At 36.4% G+C, this 23,921-nt stretch overlaps 1 protein-coding gene across 1 annotated transcript in view; it reads left to right on the top strand.

Moving 5' to 3' along the window:
• LOC107040978 (sodium/potassium/calcium exchanger Nckx30C) overlaps positions 1 to 23,921 on the top strand; it is a 183,395-nt gene that overhangs the window by 42,442 nt on the left and 117,032 nt on the right. The window contains exons 2-3 of the mRNA XM_015261318.2: positions 262 to 285; positions 10,091 to 10,346. Of these exons, the coding sequence (XP_015116804.1) occupies positions 262 to 285; positions 10,091 to 10,346 (280 nt within the window). The remainder of the gene's footprint in view (positions 1 to 261; positions 286 to 10,090; positions 10,347 to 23,921) is intronic.

Below are 23,921 nucleotides of genomic sequence, written 5' to 3'. Positions count from 1 at the left end.
CCATAGATACAAATCAGTCTCCGAAAGCATCAGAATAGCTTTTAAGAATCAGGAAACGTGGAGAAATCATGGAATTTCTATATTTTATTTTCGGGTCCAGTAAAATAACTTGCTCCCTTCGGAAGGAAAAGTTGATACATTAATCAATCATTTTTCCCAAACTTTCACTCCGACCAAAATATTAGGTTGAGCACTAGGAAAAACAAGTCATTTATCATAAACTTGCGACTTAACCAGTAACTCGGTGTTTCTTGCTTGCAGCACCAGAGCGCTGCCCAGGCATTGGTGAGTCGCATGTGTATCTTCCATTTTTCTCTTCTTATCACTATTATACATTTAATTTTTGATAGTCTCTTTTTTTATCATCTTATAAAGTACTACTTATCTGATTACGTTATCAAGTATTCTAGATAAATTAATAATTTATAACTAACGTTAATATCATTCACACCACCTGGTAGATGCAGATAAAGTGTTCTGGATTTTTTATACTTAAATTTTTATCTATTCACTTGGTTTTTCCATTCGAGGGCTCTCATCAGGGATTAACCACTCTCAACGAGTGAACTTCATTGAATATTCTCATGTATTTAAATGAGATTTTCCAATCTGCACTACACGTTCTTGTTTTAATACAACGCAGCGGGCATTTTATGAGCTTATTCTGGCTACTAATTTTAAACTGTTGAGGGAGTAAGGTAATTGAACGAGTAGATAACTGATTGCTGGAACAATGGAGGGCTGGGGGTAGCTAGTGAAAATTGTCAGCCTGACCAGTGTTGTACGTATATCACTCGCCGAGTAGAATAGGAAGCTTTATAGTCAACCAAGAGTATGACTTTATCTTACATTTAGATCGTCTTCTGCGGCATTGAGTATCTTTCATTGAATTCATTGTGGTAGAAATGTCATTAGCATTATTCAGACATCTTTGAAGTGGAGAATAATAGCCTTCGGGTCTCTGAAAAAATACATCTGGTGATTATTCAGGGAGAGGATGCTAAAACAGTAGAGTAGTAGAAGGAGATGAGTCCCATAATCTCGGTGAGATTATTTTGCAAATCAGGGGCGGGTTCATTTTACAAATATCTTTTGAACTACGGTAAGTAAGGGAATTTTTGTAGAGCAAACCCTTTTGCGTTGAGCGAAATGTAAACTGCAAGAATGATTCTCATGAAGATTTCTTGAGCTAAAAAAAAACTGTTTTTGAATTGGACACTAATTATTTGGCTTCATTCTCAAATACTGAGATATTTCTGAATCTAGTAGATTTTAGAAAAAATGTCATATTATTTTCAGCTATAATACCCCAAGACCTTCAAAATTATCGGATATTTTCCGAATGTTTTGTTGCATAGCAACGAGAGCCCCTTGCGCTGCGCGCTCGGGATTTTAATCTGCAAAACTGATCCCTCTCGTTGATATGCAGGAAAACTTGAGGGAAATATCCGATGAATTTTGAAGGTCGAGGGGTATTCGGAGGACAATTCCTTCCATTCTGATTTTGGCCGATCAGGGTGCAGTGTTCGCGGTTACGGGACCCATTTCACCAAAATGTGAGGAATATCTGTCAAATTCGTAAAAGACAATCGACAGGTTGCAGGGAAATTATCAGCGTGAAATGCGTCACGTGACCCCGAATACTACACTCTGATTGGTCAAAATCAGAATTGAGGAAATTGTCTTCGTAATCCATTTGATTATCTACGAGAGTTTAATGATTTCCTGGGAACAATTTCTTTCCTCATAAAATATTCACAACGTGATTGATAAAACAGTTTTGGACTCATCTATCGTCAACGTTTGACTATTGATTAATTTTGAATATTTAATAGTTTCTCAGGGAATTTTACATGAACCGGAAATTCACTTTTTTCATGTTTTCAAATATGAAGTATGGATTTATTACATTGAATTCAATCCTTCAATTACTATAGAACTAATCAATTAATTGATTAATTCTTCAAGAATTATTCAGTCATTCTGCAGAAATAGTTAGTAGAAAGTTATAATCATCCGACCAACGTATTCTGCCTATTCAAGCCCCAAAGTATCGTCGAAAATCCTTGGGAATAGGGGAGGTTGGGGTAAAATGGACACTTTTGACATTTTTTAAAATGTTAATGAGGGGTTGAAATGGTGATAAAAGTTAATAATGTTGTTTTCAATACAAAGAACAATTCTTTCCCTTTGTGACGAGCCTAAACTGAGCTCCATTGATCAATTTGTTTCTGAGTTATGAATCATTAAAAAAATCTCCAGTGTCCGTTTTACCCCACCCTCCCATATTTATAAAATTAGTTCATGCAGGAGAAAAGGTCAGGGATTTTTTTTAGTCCATAGTATTCACTGCAAAAAAGGTTTTCTAGTGTTTTTTCTTCTCTAAAAGTATTTGCGAAGTAATTTACCAATTTATTTTCGATTTATTCCCTCATACCATTTGACTATTGAGTCACCTTTTTTATGTAACCGGTTGCTACCAAAAGTTAAATATAACTACATAAGTAAATAAACATGAAAAATAAATTGTACAGGTAACACAGCACTGATTATGCTTCAAAAATCGTTGAATTATCGAATAAAAATGCTTTTAACTAGTTTCAAGAAAGTTACAAGCTGATAATTATGTGACTGACGTAGTTCCCTTATTGACCGAGAGGCTATTCACAGTCGAAATGGGTAACACCATGATTACAGAATGTAATCGATTACCCATGATTACAAAGTTGATTACATGGAGAGAATTATTTGGTGAATTTCACCAAGTCGTTGTTGAAAAAATAAATTACCAACTAATCTTAGTTTTGAGGCTTTCGCGGCCATTATTAATGACATTACTGGCTTCCGGATGGATGCCGCACGGAGATAAATGTTCAGTAAAAAGTGCGGAACTCACAATTCATTCACCGATTACGAAATCGACTCAGAAAATTTAAGGATAATCGGGCGAGCCCGGAGGGTTAGAAAAAAAGCAGCCATTTTTCTCTTTTATTTTTTACGTATTCTTTAAATGATGGAAAAGGCATGTGCAAAGTTTCAGACTGCTGGGGAACATGGTTAATCTATTATGAATTTTCGAAAAAGTGGTCATTTAACCCGTGATCTTATGGAAATTACAAAAACAAGCAGGCGACCGACCCTATTCGACAGAAGACTTGTGACACCACACTGTTATGTCAAAAGTCTTCATTTTTCTGCTACCAATTACATTGGTTATAAGCTTCCGAAGGGAAGAAGTGCATCGTCTATTTTTTATTTTTATTATTTCAACCGTAGTATATAAAATCATTTCGTCCTCTTAAAAATTTCATATGTAAAATTATGTGGTTTTACTCCGATTCAATTATTTCTCTCGATTTCATTCGTATTTTCCAAAACAGACTGATCTGTGCTGATGAATACACGTCCCATTCGAATTCAAAAAAATCATTCTCATTCCAGATGGTATTCCATAGTGCAACTTTTCTTCTTTCATATGGAATAGGAGGTCATCGAGACAAGTATTTAAAAAAAAAAAAAATTTAATCCCTCGAGAAGTAAAGGAGTTATTGGCCAAAATGGGTTTCCACAAAAAATTGAATATCTCGCGAACCGCTCGGTCGATTTTGCCCATTCAAAATACCATTCGTCTATGTCATGAAAGCTACGAACATACCAAATTTCAAGTCAACAACAACCTTTTTTATCGAGTTATCGCGCGCACAACGTTTTTCGCAAAAAAACAGATTAACGGCAATATCTCTAGACTCAACAGCGATTGTTCGATATATTATGGGTGCTTCAGATGGAGGTCATTGGGACGAGTATTTTAAAAAAAAAAAAAATTTAATCCCTCGAATAGTTAAGGAGATATTTGCCAAAATGGATTTCTACAAAAAATTGAATATCTCGCGAACCGCTCGGTCGATTTTGCCCATTCAAAATACCATCCATCTATGTCATAAAAGCTACAAGCATACCAAATTTCAAATCGATATTAACATTTTTTATCGAGTTATCGCGCGCACAACGTTTTTCACAAAAAAACCGATTAACGGCAATATTCCTAGACTCAGCAGTGATTGGTCTATGTATTATGAATGATTCAGGTAGAGATCATCGAGACGAATATTTTGAAAAAAAAAAGTTGAAATCGGTGCATTTATTGAGGAGATATAGCTGAAAAACGAAATTTAAACAATTGGCAATATCTCAGGAACTACTGGACCGATTGAGCCCAAATGGAGCCACAAAGTGGGGCTTATTCATAGCTATCATCAGTAAAAATTTCAAGTTTTTATCTGCGAATTTCACCGTATTTATGTTAAAATTTCTAAAAATAAACCCCCAAAACAGCCATTCTGCACATACATACGTACAGACGCAACCTCAAAAACATCATTTTTTCACGTTTCATGACATTCTAGATCATTTGCAATGAAAATTAGAAAATCGAAAAATCGACCAAAAATAATGCTTCCCTTCGGAAGCAAAAACTGCAAAACCCAAGGAAAAAAAGCAGCCAAAGTCATGAAACTTTAGACACATTTAGAACATGTGATCAATGATTTTTTGAGTGAAAAAGATTGTCGCCTAGGAGCATTGTTTATTAATAACAGCGAAAAAAGTACTGAAAAATGACATTTCTGCCCACGCAGCCCAAATGAGCAGCAACGTCTTAAGTACTGATCGGGTGGGAGTAGCGCGGTTAATTTAAACGCCTCTTGAGCGAGAGCGATGAAGCCTTGTGATTGGAGCTCCCTTGAGCCAGCGGTACCAGCTCCTGGTGAAAAAAAAACACTACCGACGATGTTGCCACTTTTTCGCATGGATTAATATTTTTTCATTTATAAAAAAAAAATCTGAAAACCATTCAATGCGTGGAACAGATACAAATAAATTTGATTAGCTTCAGAAATAATTTTTAACTGGAGATACTCCCTAATATTGCCTGAATTTTGAATCCGAATGAGAAAAATTTTTTTGTTCAGCGATTAGTTTTCTGCAGGAAAACAATAGAAACCCCTCCGTCTCACCTCCTACATTTCCTCCTCGCCCGGTTATCCTTAAGTGATGGTACCTATCGTAAATTTTCACAGGAGATTCAGATAAAAATTACGGAACACTCCGGAAAAATTCCGTGACCGTTCCGTAAAATTTCCCACAAACACATTTCGCTCCGGAATTACGGAAAAGATACGTGATTTTTATTGAATATTTTTCTCCGCGCGCGTTTGGTTTCAGCATTGCGCCGACGTTTCGCAAATATTGCAGTCTGCATCTTCAGGGCTATGAGCTCCGATTCTGAGCTCCGATGTCTGGGGGTTGTCCTTATGTCTTCCCCTGTGATGGTGGGGGTTGGAGAGGGGGAAGGGGAAAGGGGGGGGGTCAGCCAATCGTATGTTTTTAATTGACCAGCTGATTTTTCAATTTCATTCAATCAATTTTTACTACCAAAGTAAATGGTGAGGGCATATATACATTTGGAAAGAATCCCACAATCATTTCTATCTTGACAATCGATCAATGTCTCCCCTAGGAGATATTTTCGCAATAATCTACAATTCCTTGTTAAATTTGATCCATCAAATAAATCGACGAACGTTTATTAAAAATTTAACAGATGGTTGTCGAATGAAGTTGAAAAATATTTTTCTGAATTTTGATTGAATAGTTGTTAAATTTCAACAACTGGTTGATAATTCATTTTTTCAACAACTAGTTAGTGAAATTTACCAAATAATTTTCTCCGTGATACACTGATTATCATTTCCGAAGCAATTGCTCTGATTATCTAGGGCGCAAAATATGATTACATGATTACAAATGATTCCATCGATTACAATCAGTGATTACCAAACATGTGGATTCATTGATATGACAAAATTAATCAATAGAATACTTCATTAACCAAATGATTAATTAGAAAAACCTGTGGGAAAAATTGATCCAAGGAATTTTCATTTACCGTTCGTAGGAGTTACGCCCTCGAATACTGAATAAAAATTCATAGGCTCGCTAGGAGCGACTTCAAAAGATTACAATGATGACAAATGATTACTACTTGATTACCACAACTTGATTGTAAGTATGGTAATCATGTGGTTACAGTGATTTAATCGATTTCATTGGGAATACAAGCGATTACACCGGCGAGTGACACCACGATTACGTCTGTGAATAGCCCCTCGTTATTGACACTCAAAAAAAAATTATCCTTAAAAATCCTGTAAAATATTACTGAAATTGGTACATTTTGGGAAACATCTCAAAAGATCTTTTTTAGCCACTTCAAACCTTCCTTAGAGCAAAGGTCTTCCAATTTTTTATAAACTAATTCCTTCAGAAAATATTCACGATACAATTTACAAAGCCGTTTCGTTCATTTTTGCTTCGATTGATTTTGGAAATTGAACGAGCCGTCAATGATGATATTAGATAATGCGAAATTGGAAAAAATCAGTACATCATACTAATACATAGTCAATGAGCAGTGTTTCGCTTAATGTTTAAGCTTCCCAGAGTCTGGAAACCAAGCAAATAAAAAAGTTATTACAAAAACTATCATTGCATTTGAGATGTAAAATTCATAACAGATTAATCATTGACAATTATTGAATTATTCAGGGGAAATACTTCGGAATAGGCTGAACAGTTAAATTATGGAACACTCAAGGCTCTTCGGAGTTTCAGACAATGGTTTAAAAATGAACTATTGTTTGGAAAAATATAAAAAAATACTGGTGGATTCCAAATTCGATAGGTTTCAGGGAAAAAAACAAAAAATACATTATGTAATGAGAAATAATCGGGAACAATGGAAAAATATGGTCAAGTCCAAAAGACCTGTTACGGAACACTTGCCAAATATGAAACATCGTGCATCCAATTACGGAATATTAGGACTTTGTGAGAAGGTGAAAGGTTAGGAATCTGAAGTAATAATGAAAATTTTTGCAAAAAAATGTCAACAAGTTCAGATTATAATTGAAAATTGGAATTGCGATGCAAATTTTATTATGCACTGTTAGGAAATTTTTGAAATTTCATGGAAGATTTTATAGTAAATCTCACGAGAGTGACATTGAATCGGATTTAGCGAAGAAATGGTTATGAAATTTCAAGTTTTAAGTGGAATTCACTGAAATTGATGAGTTTTCAATGGGAGTGAGATGGAAATTTCACAAATTGATTGAATTTTTAGTGGAACATGAATATTCAGAAATAAAATTACATGAATTTTCAATTTTTTCCTGAATTTTCCTGACTTCACAGGAAGTTTTCACAGAATAATTAAACTGAAAAATCAAGTATTTTATTGATTTCCAGATTATTTGAACAGAAAATCAATGGAATATTTGATTTTTCAATGACAAGATTTCCTGAAATATCAGTGGAACTAGTGAGCTAGTGAATAATCGTTAAAATGACTAATGTCGATTACATTAACACATAACTTGACTTTCTTCGGATGTGAATTTGTCAAAACAAAACAATTTAACAAGGAATAGAAACATAAAGGTCATTATATTTTCAATTTATCAATTATTTATATACTTTTAACTGAACCACTCCGGCACGTGGCAAACAAAAACATCAGTGTTCCGTCGATTGGAAATGTCACGAAAACCCTGCTCAAATGGCAGAACACCCATATATATTTGTAGAAATAAGAACTTTCGGATAAAATTAATGCAAAAATATGAAAAAATGAAGCTTTTAGGATCAACATCAGTCTAGACTTCTAAGTCATTTGATGATTATTAACCCAAGTAACTTCGTTCGATACATTAACGGTCACACGGTCACATCTGACTACTCACCTGTCGCAAAATGGCTGAAAATGACAGCTGGCAGGGTTTATTTCCATTATTAAGCTGGAAACAGCAGATAGACAACCAAATATACTTTCATATCATGAATGGAAATATCGATTTGATTTTTTTTAAAATCGATTTGGTAAATAAATGAATATTCTTGAAATCCGACAAAATATTCAAATGTTCCGGTAATTGAGAGGGATTCCGCAATTGGACTGTTCGCCCTAATTCCTTCAGAAAATATTCACGATCAAATTTACAGGACCATTTCGTTCGCACTTGCTTCGATTTATTTTAGAAATTAAAACGACTGTTACTATATTTAATATGTATTAAAAATACTGTTTCCTTAGACTGTGAAAAATCCATTACAGATCAATCATTGAAAGTTATTGAATTATTGAATGAAAATACTTCTAAATAGTTGAAAAGTATTCGAAGATAGAAATCACTCGACTTCCAAAAAAATGTTAAGAAATTATATTTTAAATAAGATATTTGCGAGATCATTTACAAACCCATTTTGGATTCGTTCCCGTCTATTGATACATTAAAAAAATCAAACGAATTCTCATCAAATTTTACATGAATCAACAAAGTCAATTAACTAATCCTTCAAAAGTATTCAATTCTTCCATAGAATGAGGACATCTGGTTCAGAAAGTATTTGGAGATTGAAAATTGTATGATCAAACTATGTTCTCTATTAAAATCCTGAACTACTATTAAAATCCTCTAAGAGATTTCTAGGCCCCGTAGATTCAGAGAAGAAAATTTTTTAGATTTTTTTTTGCAATCCATTGAATTAAAAAAAATCTTCTGATGATGTTTTTCTTGTTTTTTAAGAGGTATTTGCGAGATAGTTCATAAAACCATTCTAGACTCATTTCCTTCTACAATATGTCTGTTGATTCATGTTACAAACTGGAAACCTTGCTATCGAATTTAATATATATTGCCGAAACTGCTTTTTGAAATTATTAATTGATCAACCCTTAAAAAATCATTGAATTATTACACAGGAAAAGTGGGTAGTTCAAAAAGGATTCAATGAGTAATAATTGTATGAACGAAGTAATGCGCTGAAACCATGAATCACATAGTTAATAAACCTAAACATATTTCCATAATCCTAGATTTATTTCCTTCCAACATATGCCTATTGGTCACTTCAGAAAGCCTGTTATTAAATTCCATAATATAAAAAAAAAAATTATTCGGATGTACATTGATTAATCATGGAAAAATCATTTAATTATTACATAAAATTCGTTGTAGCTACTTCAAAAAATATCTAAAGGATAGTAATCGCTCGACTAAAGTGTTCTCGTTGTTAAACCCCTGAGTTACCATTAAAAATTCTCACCATCTGTCCCCAAACTTTTGACAGTACCCCACCAACAATCTACTGGAGTATCTCCAAACTGAATAAGGTTCTCCAGTACAGCGTTGATCACGTCTCCAACCTGGTTCGGCACCCACTCGACCTACTCCCCAATCATCCAAACTTTCCCATTCCCCTGACGCCATAAAATCCTTGAAATACCCCGTGTTGAAAATTAAAAAAAAACATAAGACCCTAAGGAAGTTATAAAGTGTCAAGTGAACTTCATGCTCCAGTCGCCGTCGATAATGATTTCCACTCATTACTTAGTGTCAATTAATCTGACATTAAAGTGTGAATAAAATATTTGAAATGTAGGAGATAAAAAAAAATGTAGATCATATATTTTTATAAAGGTCAATTCTGTAATACAAAGCCTAGAGGGCTTTGTGAGGCCTTCTAGGATCGTTTTATGCTTTAAAACCGAGCTGAGTATAATCGATATTCAGGAGGGAGGAAAAAAAAAAGGGATGGGTTGTATATGCACGGGAGAGTCTTGCAAGGCAACTGACCGACTTCTCCGGCACTCACTGCAATTAACCCTCTCGCAAAAGCAACTAGCTCGAGAAGTTTTCATTGTGTGTGACCATACGTACCCTCCTGGCTTTTCATCACATCACCGCAGTATAATAATAACGACATGAACGACTATGTTTCCCCTCTTCATCCTATTCATTCATTAAGAGGAGAAAAGACAATCAGAGTGAAAGAGAAATAACCACAAGAGAAGATAAAACAGTGAAAATAGAAAAAATTTAGAAAAAAAAACTCTTGAATAGTTTTGTTTTTAGTTGTGAGTGAGAATAATCGCATGCTGTGTAGAGAAAATATTTTTAACTCATTCATGAGTAACATGGCATAAGTTTTTTCATAAAGACTCTCTCTGTTTTTCTTTCATGTCCAACAGCATCCCAATGCAACAAACAGCAGTGAGACAAGTGTGGGCGGTGCGTCAGGTGCGTGCGGTAACAGCGGCGTTGCGATAAACGCCGACGCCGGTTGCAGCAGTCGAGGTGGTAGTAGCAGTGGGCAAGGATGCGAACAAATGTCACACCCTGGCCAGCATCATTCATCGAGGGAGAGTCATGCTAAATTTAGGCACGGCCTATTACAACTGATGATCCACACGATTGATCCGCTCCACGACGGTCAGTCCCATGCCGGTATATCCTCCACACTCTATCACTCTCGCCTGTCTGCTCGCCAGCACGCTCAGTATTATTTCTTTTATTTCTCCTCTTGGCCATTATTTTGATGGGTTTCGATGTGTAACATCTTCACCGGCGGCTCCGTTATATTGCTGGGAGAGAATGGCACTGTCAATGGTTACGGATATTCGTAACAGAAGTTATACGCTAGCTGCCCACCGTCCACTGCGCCGCCCGTGGCCGACAATGACAAATTGTAGGTACAGAAAACAAACGATTCGAACTTTTTTTTTTCAATTTTGACCTGCCACTGAATGTCATAACCACACTTGCATTCCCACGTACGAAATGCCAGTGTTGGAGAAACGGGCCAAGCCTGGCACAAGCCTGGGCTTGCCAAGCCTGGGCGCCCAGGCTTGGACCGAGGTTCGGCCATCCCTGGGGACCAGGGCTTGAGTCTCGGGAGAAGCGCAGGTAACCGAGCCTTGGTTGACAGATCTGGCCCAGCCTTGACCGGACATTGGCATGCCGGAGCTCGATAACCAAGCCTCAGCCAGCGGTGGCCCGGAGCTTGGTCATTGGGCTCCAGCCGTTGGTGTAACTGTAAGGGTTAAGTCGTAAGGGTGAGATGATGAGAATGGAATCATAGGGGTGGAATCATAAGGGTAAAATCTGAAGAGTAAAATTGTAAGGGTCAAATCGCAATAATGGAAAGGGGCGAAAAAATCATAAGACTGACATTCTGAGGGTTGAATGGTAAGGGTGGAAACTTGAGGGTAAAATATTAAGGGTGTAATCGTAAAAAAATGGTGACATTGTAGGTGTTGAAGTCACATGTTACTCGCTAATTATTACGAAAAGAAGAAGAATCGTCATTCAACAGTAATCCTAATTGTTATAATTATTATTGTAATTAATAATAATAATTATTATTATTCATTATTGAATTAATTTACCGATTAAACTGTAGTTGAATCACTTAATATTTCTATCAACTGAATGATAAAACATTCAAGTCGAAAAAAACCGAGATGGAATTAATATGGAAGATTTGAAGTAGAGGTTTTACGAATTGCGCGGTAGACTAGTGGTTAGGGCGTCGGATTAGTAGTCGTGAGGTCGTGGGTTCGAGCCCACGTTAGGGGGTAATATTTTAAGTTAACAAAATCGGTTTTTCAGCGATGATTGCGTTAGGGTTTGGTAGGTAGGGCACAATCAATACTAAAAATCATCCTAAAAAATGTTAATTATTTTGTTTTTGTTATTATTGATAATTGCCATGAACAGTTTGGCAGCCAGTGCGGCACCAGTCGCATGCCGGTATTGATTTTTTTTCCTCGTTGAACCTATTACGAATGCTGAGGAGTAATATTAAATTACTTGTATTTCAATCACCCATATTATCATATTCATGTAATTAAGTAATGTTTAATTGAGCCTGGCCAACGACTGGCAATCAACGCTGGGCCGAGATGGGCGCCCAGACCTGGCCCGATGTTATCATTCCAGGTTTCAACCAAGTCCGGCGCGGTCCCGGTTGAGGAACGGGTCCCGAAGTTCGGCAGGCCGGCCACCGGGCTTGGGCCAAGCTCGGCCCATTCGTTTTTTCGTACGTGGGATGGCCCCTCGAATATGCATTTGGTAACTATTAAGGAATGAACTTTTGGTGAGACCGATTAGACCCTAGCGTCCAACCAAATCCATTTGTTAACAATAACTAATCCTTTCTAGCAGTGTACTGCGAAATCCATGGCTGTACACGCATTAACTGGAATTATAAACTTTTTGAATTATTTTCACTTTGGATGATGTTTGATTAGTTTGAATTCAAATTTCAAGAGACAGAGTTATGAAATTAATTGATTATCAATACCCGAAAGTTGCTTATAAAGGCGCAGGTGAGGCGGTATTACTATACTGATAGAAGAATGTTTCCATACTGCTTTTCACTTTTCCTCGTCCAGGAATTGGTATTCACCCTTCCACAAACTCGTAAAAATGAAAATCACTACGAAAAAATGTTGTCCGGGCTATCATTATGGGGTTTTTTTACTCGTGTGGTTGGTTCGCCTCGCCTTCGGCTCGGCTCACTCCACACGAGTAAAAAACCCCATGACGACAGGTCGGAAATATACTATAGTTATTGTTAACGAGGCTTCTTAATGATATCCAAATACTTCGTTCGAGTTAGCAACTGTTTTTTAACCCTCCTACACTGGCGCTCGAACGCCGGCCGAGCCAAGTGGCTCAGTTAGCACGGTGCCGCCCGTGCATTTTTATCGTTCATGAAAAAAAAGTTTGAAAAAAAATGACTGGTTTTGGGTTCAGAGGAAGATTTCAACCTTCAATGAACAGGAAATGACGATAGAACGAGGAAAAACAGTACCCATTTAATGCATAAAGTTGATTTGATTTTTAAATTTTTTTTTATTATTTTTAACGTAATTCGTCACAAGAAACTTGTGACTGGCCATCGCCCGAGGGCCTGCAGCCTGGTATTTACATATTATATACAAAGTGTTGATTTTAGAGTGCAGAAAAACAAAAGAAGGAGAAAATATAAATAAATACTCAGATAATTGATAGCATCATGAGATTGAATAAGAAAAGTAACAAGATGTTCTACAGAGTCATGGATGAGATGAGTGTGAAACATTTTGAGGGATGAGCTGATAGTGAGGAAAGTAAAGTTGATTTGATTTTGGGCTGAAATGAGATTTTTAGAGGTTAAACACGGGGATTCTAAGCGATTCGAATTTTTAAACTCTTATGAGACTCAATCAGAGCGAGTGTCAACAAAATAAAAATGAACAATAAATTCAATATAGTCGAAAGTAGGCATTGTAATTGTTTCAGATTTTTGTTAACTCTCATTTATTGAAAAAAGGAAAATTCGAAAATGGGCGGCACGATGCTCATTGAGCCAGTTCAGGAGGGTCAAGCAAGATATCAGTTTCATTATTGCCCGGTGGCTTGGCGCAGTGGGTAAGTTCGTTGCCTCACGTGCGAAAGGTTCCGAGTTCAAAACCCGGCCTGGTAGAATGGTGAGATCTAACCATTTAATGTCTTGGTCATCATCGCAGCATACCCGAAACGGGTCGAAACGATGTAAAATAACGATAAAAGAAAAAAAGATATCAGTTTCACCGAAAAGCTTGCTATCCCCATACTTTTTCGGATTTTTCATTGTTGAATACATTTTTTCGGAAATTTCTTCAATGAATACCGTGGTGGCACCAGTTTTCGAATAGGACCCAAATAGGTGAATTTGGAGCACCCTTGTGGCATAATTTCAAAGGAATAAATATTCACAGCCATCGAAGTTCATTTTCATTGTTTCCCTCTCAAAGTGTAGTTATTTCTGCACGAATTACAATATTCATTTACATTACACAAAGTGCAATAAATTCCTAAAATTAGGTTTTTCTGGGGTGCTCGATCGATTGATCTGTTTATCGAGCCGTATGTTGTGCACAGATGGTTGAATTCAGTCACACTTCATAAGGATCTGGAGACAAAATGTAAGCAAACAATTGATTTTAATCAGTTTCTATGAGTTGAGGGATAATTTTTGAATCGATGCAGGTTGAAATAAAACCAAAAACAAACAAAAATTTATAAGAAATACGGCATTCGAGATTTGGATTCACAGAATAAGAGGTAGGGGGCTTACCGAATGTATTCTTTCTTATACTTGATTCTGTACTGGTCCAGAACAAACGTGAGTTGAAAATTCAACAACAGGGAGTTACTAGATGAGCTCATACAATCAAAAAAGAGAAGGATTTGGAGAACCTCCGAAAACAGAAATTGACTGACGCTAAGACGATGAGTCCCAACGTTGTGACGAAGAAGAGAGGTGAAGAGGAAACAGTTGGGGAGAGCTCATTCACTAGTCTTTAATCAGGTTTTTACTGTTAAGATAATAAAATTGCTGTAGATATGTTTTTCATAAACGATTTCCTAAATTTTCTTCGCGCAAACTCCTTTTAAGTCGCTTTATTCGACAACTGGGGTGGCGCAATTTGGAACATTCGAAATCTGGGTTCGAAGAGCTATGTTTTAGTTTCGCAAACATTCATTTAATGACTTTTTCAATCAAAATCAAGTTTTTCTATCGGAAAAACATCCGAATTGACTTCTAAAAAGTTAATATTTCACATTTGACGGGAAAAAACACGGATAATCCGATACTGATGTGTGGGTGTCCCTTGACCATTCGAAAACTGGTGCCACCACGGTATTTGTGAACAATATTTTATTCAATTTCACGCTTGACTTTCATTGGTCTAACCTCTGATGATTATACGACAACATTGAAAAGTAGATATCTCTTTAAATTATCCTTTTTTGCAAACCGTAACAACAGCTACACATTTCGTGAAACTAATGGACGAAAAACAAAGGTGTTTATACACACCCGTTTGAGGTTAAGTATCCTTATACGAATCTTCACACATGTCAATGTCACTGGGGGAAAAATCCGTCGTCAAAAAATATTCGCATGTGAAACATGCTCTAGTGTGGGAATCGACATTCGACATAAAATCTGTGAAACCTTGGCTTTTGCATGTCAAAGTTTCTTCACACAACTCAAGAATGGGACCATGGGGCCTACCCCATGGTTGTCTACCAATCAAGAAGTTTTTAATTTGATTGTTTGCAAATCAAAATATCTATCCGAAATAGTATATTTCAGGGCGAGTACCAGGGGTTCTTTACTCGCGTGGAGTTGGCGTCCGAGCCGAAGGCGACGACTGGCCAATCACGCTAGTAAAAAAAACCCCATGGTCTTTAGTCACGTTCAACTGATCAGGTGAACCCTGATCAAAACCTGATGAAAAACTGATCCAGTGTTTCTGCCTGAAATCACCGTGATCGGATTTAGATCTGGTCACCCTGATTTCAATTTAAGCAGAGTATCCTAAGATGAATCTGATCAGATTCAGATTCTATCACCCTCATGTCAATCTGAGCATGGCGTCAGTTGCTTCAAGGGTCAGACGTCTTGAGGGTCAAACGTAGCAAGAATCAGGTGTCTTAATGTTCACAAAAGTCAGATGTTTGAAGGACCCAAAGTCTTATGGGGCGAATGCCTCAAGGGTTGACGTGTCAAGGGTCGAATGTCGTAGGGGCAGACATTTAAAGGGTCAGATGTTTCAAAGAGCAAATGTTTTAAAGGTCAGATGCATCTAGAGTCAAATGTCTTAAATGTCAGAGTTCATAAGGGACAGATCAGCATAAGGGTCAGCTGTTTCAAGACTCCAAAGTCTATTATATGACGTCCCCCAACAGTCTATTATATGAAATACAAGACTTTTGGGGGACGTTTTAGAATTGAGATAGAGAGCTGAAATGTTAAGAAGATTTTTCTTCATTTATTTCGAGTCCGGTGAAGGGGCGGCACCTCAAAAATTCCGGAAGGGGAATAACAGGCACTCTATGGCAGCATACAGCTGTTATGGACGCAATGTATTGAATTCCATTTTTTTTAAATCGTTTTCTCGATAAAATATTGAGAAGCTGAGGTTGATATTGCCTCTAAAAAATACTCTTGATATATTCTAGAAACTCTGAAGAAGATTTCCCCCGAAACAATGGCCCGAACTATTTGGATATCCTTCACGATTAACACCATTCTTTAATTGTTAACGAATAGTATTAATAGCTGAGAAGCCTCGTTAACAGTAGTTAAATGGTTCCATCTTTTCTGTCAGTGTATTTACATGGCGGCAAATTTAAATCCAGGAGTGAAAAGCTTTAGGGCAAGAAATAATTTCGGATTTTTTAATAGATAATTTAATAAATATCTTTGAAAGAAGGGAATTTTTCAAAGTATATGTGCAACAAACTGGGATTCATTTCCTGTGTTTTATGATTGTGCAACAAAATCAATAATTACGTCTTGAAGATTGAATAGTTTGTCTTTTTAATTAACTGCTCTGATCTTTCACCTTACACTGTTAAAAAAAATTGGCAGAATTTTTCGGAAAAAGACCTTGAATTCGATTTAAGGGAAAAAATTCAATGAAATTTCAATTTCTCTAAAAATTCAAGTAAAGTCCTAATTATTGAGCGGCAGGAATTCCAAAGCTGGGAATTCCACAATTTACATGAATTTTCAAATAGGAAATAAAATCTAATAGGAAATCTATTTCAGAGGAATCTGCAGTTCAAAGAGAGATGGGTCTAAATTTTCCTGAAATTTCATTAATTTTCCCGAAATAATTAAACTGAAATTTACAGTTCCTACGAATTTTTCCATGAAATAATTAATTTTCAACGACAAAATTGCTTGAAATTTCAGTGGAAAATATTTAACAGTGTATTTGTTCGTGAGAAGTCTTATTTCCTTCATTCAAATCATGAAGGGTTCATCATTAGTACAGATTATTTAATATAAAAATGGAAAATATGAAATTCATTCAAATTTCATGACATTTATACATGCATTAATTAATGGATGATGAGTGAAATGAATGAATACTTTTGAATCTTCGATCGATTCCTCTTCACTCTTCAAAGTAATCCAGTCAATACCAGTAATTGTTGAAACATATGGGGGAAGGAAATAAATTGATTTTTTTAGAAAATCGGCTAAGTTACTCAATTTTTTAGAAAACGTGCAGATTTTTTAGAATTAGAAAATTAAGATTTTTTAATTGATTTTTTAATTTGAATAGTTGCCATAATAATTGCCATTCACGAGAAAATAAAACTGACAGAAATTAAAATTTATGAGATTCATGAAAATAATTGATGAATAAAAATTGCAAAAGGAAGAATTCATCAATTTCGAGCATGATGAAAATGAGGAAATTACCAATTGCAACGTGAAAAGTAATTTGTCAATTTGAAAATTTTGAACATACCGCGTCTTTTTTTAGCGACTAACTTCACATAACTCATTAACCAATACACAAGTATTGAGGTTAGTGGCTATACAATTTCGATATATTTCGATGTAAAACAACTTTATGAAGGGTTGACGTTTTAGAAATAGGATAAAAAATTAAAGAATACATTCACCCAAATTTTTCTGATTTCTATTCATTTTCACGAAATAATTGAACGAAAATGTACAGCTTCCGTCGATTTTTTCATCAATTCGTTAATTTCAAATGACAAAATTCCTTGAAATTTCAGTGGATCTGTTATTCGATGACAATTTTCAAGGATCATACTGGAAATATCAGTCAAAATTTTTAACAGTTCAGTATTCCGGTTTTCCAACTTATTTGTCTCGTTGAATTACTTCCTATACCTTTGAAAATAATCAATTTTTAAAAGAGTCATTCGTATTCCCATGGGTCGATACCATGCTTCTACCTCGTCCATGAGGTGTTCAAAAGAGACTATTTCCTAGAAATATTACGGCGATGTCGTTTGCTCCAGAAAGTGAAATTCGATATCTCGGATTTTTGTGTGGTCAAATTTTGTGATACTACTTCAGGGGCATCACAATCTCTTTCATGGCAACAATATATTCATATTTTTCAATCACAGTTAATAAGTAATTTGTCAAAGAAAATTCTTATAATGTTTTTCGAAATTTGCACTACACATGACGTGAAAAGAAAAAGCTCATAAAGTTTCAAGGTATTTTAGTGAAAATTACACTTTCCCATAAGTTGCTTCGTGGAAATCAGCGCGACAGATTCCGTCAAATTTTGATAGAAAATGACGAATTCTGCCAGATTTTGTCAAATTTTTGGCGTGGAAATATTCTCAGAATATTGTCGTAATATGTCCGAATTCGACATTTCTGCTCAGAAATTGACAACACATGACGTGAAACTATAACACAGAATTTGCCATAATTTGTTATAATCCCTTGCCTCGATTGACATAAAATGACATTTTTTGCCATGGTATGGTCAAAATACTGAATTTTCTTACCGAATATGATACATTCTTATCGCTTATTGAAAAAAGGAAAGTGAAATAATCCTTTTCATCGCGCTGTGACGAAAAGTGAACTTTTCGGCACGCTCCGCGTGCCTAAAAGTCCAATTTCCGCCAGATTGTGATGAAAAATATTGTTCGTAACTCGTGAAAAAATGTTTTTTACCTTGTGGGATTATATCACTCGCCTTCGGCTCGTGATATAAACCTCCCACTCGCCAAAAAACACTTTTTTGCACTCGTTACGAAATATACTATTTCGTTTGCGAATGGAAGCATTGTATTCGTCAAATCTGAAATTTCCATTTTTTTTGTATGACGATGATTACCCTGGTCTCAGGATTTCGATTATGCTGTTTTTAGATCATGTCCGTATGTATGTATGCCACACATACAATAAGTGCATAACATTTACTAGACTAATATCTCGGGAACTACAGAGCTAAAAGCATTTGCTTTTTTTAACTCTGGATGAAATAGAAGAATTCTTGGACACGAATTCGGTTGCGAAATTATGAGACGAGATTAGTTCACTTCGCTGAGGCTTCAGTTGTTGCTGAATATCCTGAAATGCAAGGGAGATAGCGAAATTTTAATGGATACCTTCTCTGAAACTTTCATTCCGCTCTATAAAAGAAATCCATTAGGAGTTGAACTGTAGGGGAGTTACAAGAAAGTTCCCCCAAAAATTTTGTCATCTTCTTCAGATATTCGTCAAAAACCCAACCTCAAGTGAAATTAATCCATATTCCGAAAAAAAGTTCAGTACTATATTAATGGTAGCAATTTCACTTTCAGAAAGAAAGTTGGATTCAATGGACAATTCAGCAGTGGTTCTCAGGAGAACGACATTGAATTCAATTCAGAGTGAGAGCCATCATGAAATTTGTAATTTCACAGAATTTTTCTTATTCTCCGATGTCAGAGCCAATCGGAGTGCAGTATCCAAGGCTTTCGAAAAATTTCTCGTATCTCTAGATTTATTTTTTCTCCAAGCTACTGCACTCTGATCGGCCAATATCTGAGTAAAAGAAATTTTCTGATAAATACTACTGATTATTGCTTCAATTCTGATTTCGCAGAATTCGGGGATACGTGACGCGACTGCAGGGAAATTATCAAACTTGATAATTTCTCTGCAGCCAGTCAATTGTTTCCTATGAATGTGACAGATTCCCACATGGGGAAAAAAATATCCTCGAATATATTCAATAATATTCCGGATATATAATATATAATATTCCGGAATCATGAATATCTATATATCGGAATCCGGGATCTTATATTCTGGAGTCCGGAATAATATTCCAAAATTCAGGATATTTTATTCTCGACTCTGGAATAATATCCCCCAGGTCAACATTTTACCGGGTCTCCCGACGTAGTTTCAACGTTTTGAACCTACATTGCTTTGATGTTCAAATTCTCCGCCGAATATTTACCGTACTTTCAACTTATCTCAACGTGAAGGCGAATGGACATTGAAAAACATTCAATATCCACCGTATATTAAACGTACTTCCAACGTTAATGACGTTTGTTTTCTGTTAACGTACGTTGTAAGTTTCGACATCCGAAAGGTGAGTTGGGTCCAAGAGTCAGAAGGGTTAGTTGAGTATAAAAATCAATTGAGTATAAGGGTCAGATGAGTATAAGGGTGAGTTGAATCCAAAAGATTATGCGAATCTAAGGGTCAGAACAGTGAAAGCCTTAGTTGAGATTGAATGTCAGTTGAGTTTAAAGATGAGTTGAGCCTAAGGGTCAAAATAGTACGAAGGGTTAGGCGAATCCAAGGGTCTGTTTTGTAAGGGGCAGAGAATTAAAAACCTCAGTTGAGTTCAATTGTCAGTTGAATTTAAGGGCCAGTTGTGTGTAAGGGTCAGTTGAGTGTATGGGTCAGATGAGTGCGAAGGCCCTATTGGGCCTGAGAGTCGAATGAGTCTAAGACGAGAATAAGGGTCAAATGAGTCAGAGGGTCAGATCGATTCTGAGGGTCAGATGAGCCAAAGGTCATCTGACTTTTAGATTGAACTGACCCTTAAACTCGACTCAGCCTTTTACTCATCTGACCTTTAGATTCGCCTGACCCTTAGCCTCAACTGATTCGTACATTAGCGTGATCCTTCACACTCAACTGACCCTTAAATCCGCCTGACCCTTTATAGTTGTTTGACCCTTAGACTCAAATGACTCTTAGATTCGCCTGATCCTTCGGACTCAAATAACCCTTAGACCCATCTGACCCTTGAACTCAACTGACACTTGAACGCAATTGATCTTTAAACTGAACTGAAGCTTTTGCGTATCTGACCCTTACTCAATAGACCCTCACATTCGCATGATCCTTCGGACTCAACTAATCCTTAGACCCATCTGACCCTTAAACTCAACTACCACTGAGACGCATCTATCCTTTAAACGAACGAAGGGTACGAAGGGTACCCTTCGTACCCTTTTAACCCTCATATTCGTGTGATTCTTCGGACTCGACTGACCCTTATATCCATGTGGCCATATGCTGAAGGTTTTACGCTTAATGATAAAAAAAAACCATCTTGCCCTTATACTCATCTGACCCTTAGATTCATTTAACCCTTAAACTTAACTGACCCTTAAACTCAACTGACACTTGAATACAACTGACCCTTAAACTCAACTGAGCCTGTTTCTTATCTGACCATTAAGTAGATAGGCTAGGTGAGTTCTGTTCCAAAACTCACCCCGCCACTAGGCGGCGCCACCGTCGCCGAACGTTCGAGAAGGATGACGTCATCGATGACTCATCGACTCGCATGGTGGGGGGAATCCCTCTAAGACCTGTTGGGACTTGTATGAAATATAATGACCTGTTGAAACTTGCATGAAATTGGATATTGGCGCCATAAGCTGTAGAAGGGTCGAGAGGATGACGTCATCGATAAGTCATCGACTCGCATGGTGGGGGAACCTCCCAAGTCCTGGTGGGACTTGTATGAAATGTAATACTATGAAAACCTATGGACACATGGATAAAATTGGATATTGCCGCCACAATCGCGGAAATTTCGAGATGAATGACGTCATCGATGAGTCACTCGGGCTGATGACTCATTTACTTGCACGGTGGGGGAACTCCTCGTAAGTCCTAAACATGTGGAAATATTTAACAACATTTGACATTTGCAAACATTTCGCAAACATTTGACAATATTTGCAAACATTTGTAAATATTCTGCAAACATTTGCAAACATTCTACAAACATTTGCAAACATTGGACAACATTTGCAAATATTTACAAACATATGCAAACATGTGCAAATATGTGAAAATAATGGTCGAATATTTTCAAGATGAATGACATCGGTGAGCCACTCAGACTGATAATTTAATATAACTCATCGATGTACGAGGTGGGGGTTTCCCGTAAGTCCTGCTGAGACGTGTACATTCGAGAAGGATGACGTCACCGATAACTCATCGACTCGCGTGTTGGGGGGAATCCCTCTAAGACCTGTTGGGACTTATATGAAATATAATGACCTGTTGAAACTTACATGAAATCGGATATTGGCGCCACAAGTTGTGGAAAGTTCGAGACGGATGACGTCATCGATGAGTCATCGACTCGCATGGTGGGGGGGATCTCCTAATTCCTGGCAGGGGTGGATAAATTATAATACTATGAAAACCTGTGGACACATGGATAAAATGGGATATTGCCGCCACAATCGCGGAAATTTCGAGATGGATGACGTCATCGATGAGTCACTCGGGCGGATGACTCATTTACTTGCACGGTGGGGGAACTCTCCGTAAGCCCTAAACATGTGCAAATATTTAAGAAAATTTGCAAACATTTGCAAACAATTTAGAACATTTGACAATATTCGCAAACATTTGACAACATTTGCAAACAATTGCAAACATTTGGCAACAATTGCAAACACTTGATAATATTTGCAAACATTTGCAAACGTTTCGAAACATTTGCAAACATTTGACAACATTTGAAAATAATTGCAAACATTTTGCAAACATTTGACAACATTTGCAAACATTTTGCAAACATTTGACAACATTTTTAAATATTTGGAAACATTTGCAAACATTTCACAACGTTTGACAACATTTGGAAACATTTGGCAACATTTGCAAACATTTGACAACATTTGCAAACATTGGAAAATATTTTCAAACATTTACAAACATGCAAACATGTGCAAATATGTGAAAACAATGGTCGAATATTTTCAAGATTAATGACATCGGTGAGTCACTCAGACCGAAAACTCATCAATGTGCGAGGTGGGAGTTTTCTGTAAGTCCTGCTGAGACTTGTACATTCGAGAAGGATAACGTCATCGATGACTCATCACGCGGTGGGGCGTGCTTCCTAAGTCCTGTTGGGACTTGTATGGAATATGATACTAGTGGTGGCGCCACTGTCATGGAATTTTCTAGATGGATGATGTCATCGATGAGTAATTCGGAGCTTTGGCGGATGACTTGTGGATTCGCACATGGTGGGGGTACTTCCTAAATCCTGTTGGGACTTATATGATACCATAATGACCGGTTGGAACTTGTGAGAAATTGGATATTGGGGCTACGATCGCGGAACGTGCGAGCAAGATGATGTCATCAACGACTCATCGGTTCGTGGGATGGGGGTGTCGGCTGAGTCATGTTGAGACTTGCATGAAATAGGATACTCGATTGGTCTCGAATATTCTCGNCGTTGGTGAGGAAATTGCGAATTCAACCAAGGATCCATATAAAAAAATTAATACATAAATGAAACCGAATTGTGAGTAATCAAATTTTGTGAAACAATTAGAATCAGATCCTTCAGATCATTCCAAGGGTAGGAATTTCGAATCAACTACATATAAACTTTTGTAAAATGCAGACTCATGTTTTTGTAAATTGCGTAGTTCGCAAAATAATAATGAAAATCGNCAAATCGTTACAATATCGTTTTCAATAGTTTTACAATTCTTCAAAATTTTCTATTCCTCAGATTGCTCGATATCATGATCGTTTCAGACGTCGAATAAGTACATGCGAAGAAATATTGAACCCTATATTATCAAAACAACATAGACAAACTCTTTTTAGAACTCGTTTCACATAGTTCTAAGTTATATTTGATGAGAAAANCAACTACATATAAACTTTTGTAAAATGCAGACTCATGTTTTTATAAATTGCGTAGTTCGCAAAATAATAATGAAAATCGCATTTAATTGCCAATACAGCTCTAGATTTCTTGATTCGTAAATATTCCTAACTGAAATCTTATCTCTAANAGAACTCGTTTCACATAGTTCTAAGTTATATTTGATGAGAAAAGGATGTGTATAATAATAAGATCAGCTCAGTTCCACTGTATTGTCAAACAGAAGATGATGTAGTGTCTCACGGAAGAAAATCGCTCGAAATCATGATCTTAAACGTTGAATAAGTTTTCCTGAAAGAATATTGAATGCTATATTATCAGAAGAATGTAAACGGAATATATTTAATACTTATTTTGAGATAACTGTATGATAATTATAAGAAAACAAGTGTACATAAAACAATAAAAACACTTCATTAAATGTTGAAAAAGTGTATTCATTTATTCGAAAGTATACGTTAATAGCATTACTATTATTATTATGAGAAACAATCTGAGAATATATATATAATTATACAAGTGGTTC

The sequence above is a fragment of the Diachasma alloeum genome, unplaced genomic scaffold, assembly GCF_001412515.2.
Source record: "Diachasma alloeum isolate Michigan unplaced genomic scaffold, Dall2.0 Dall_scaffold_00351, whole genome shotgun sequence".
Taxonomy (NCBI): Eukaryota; Metazoa; Arthropoda; class Insecta; order Hymenoptera; family Braconidae; genus Diachasma; species Diachasma alloeum.
This window is presented reverse-complemented; position numbering and strand designations above follow the sequence as displayed.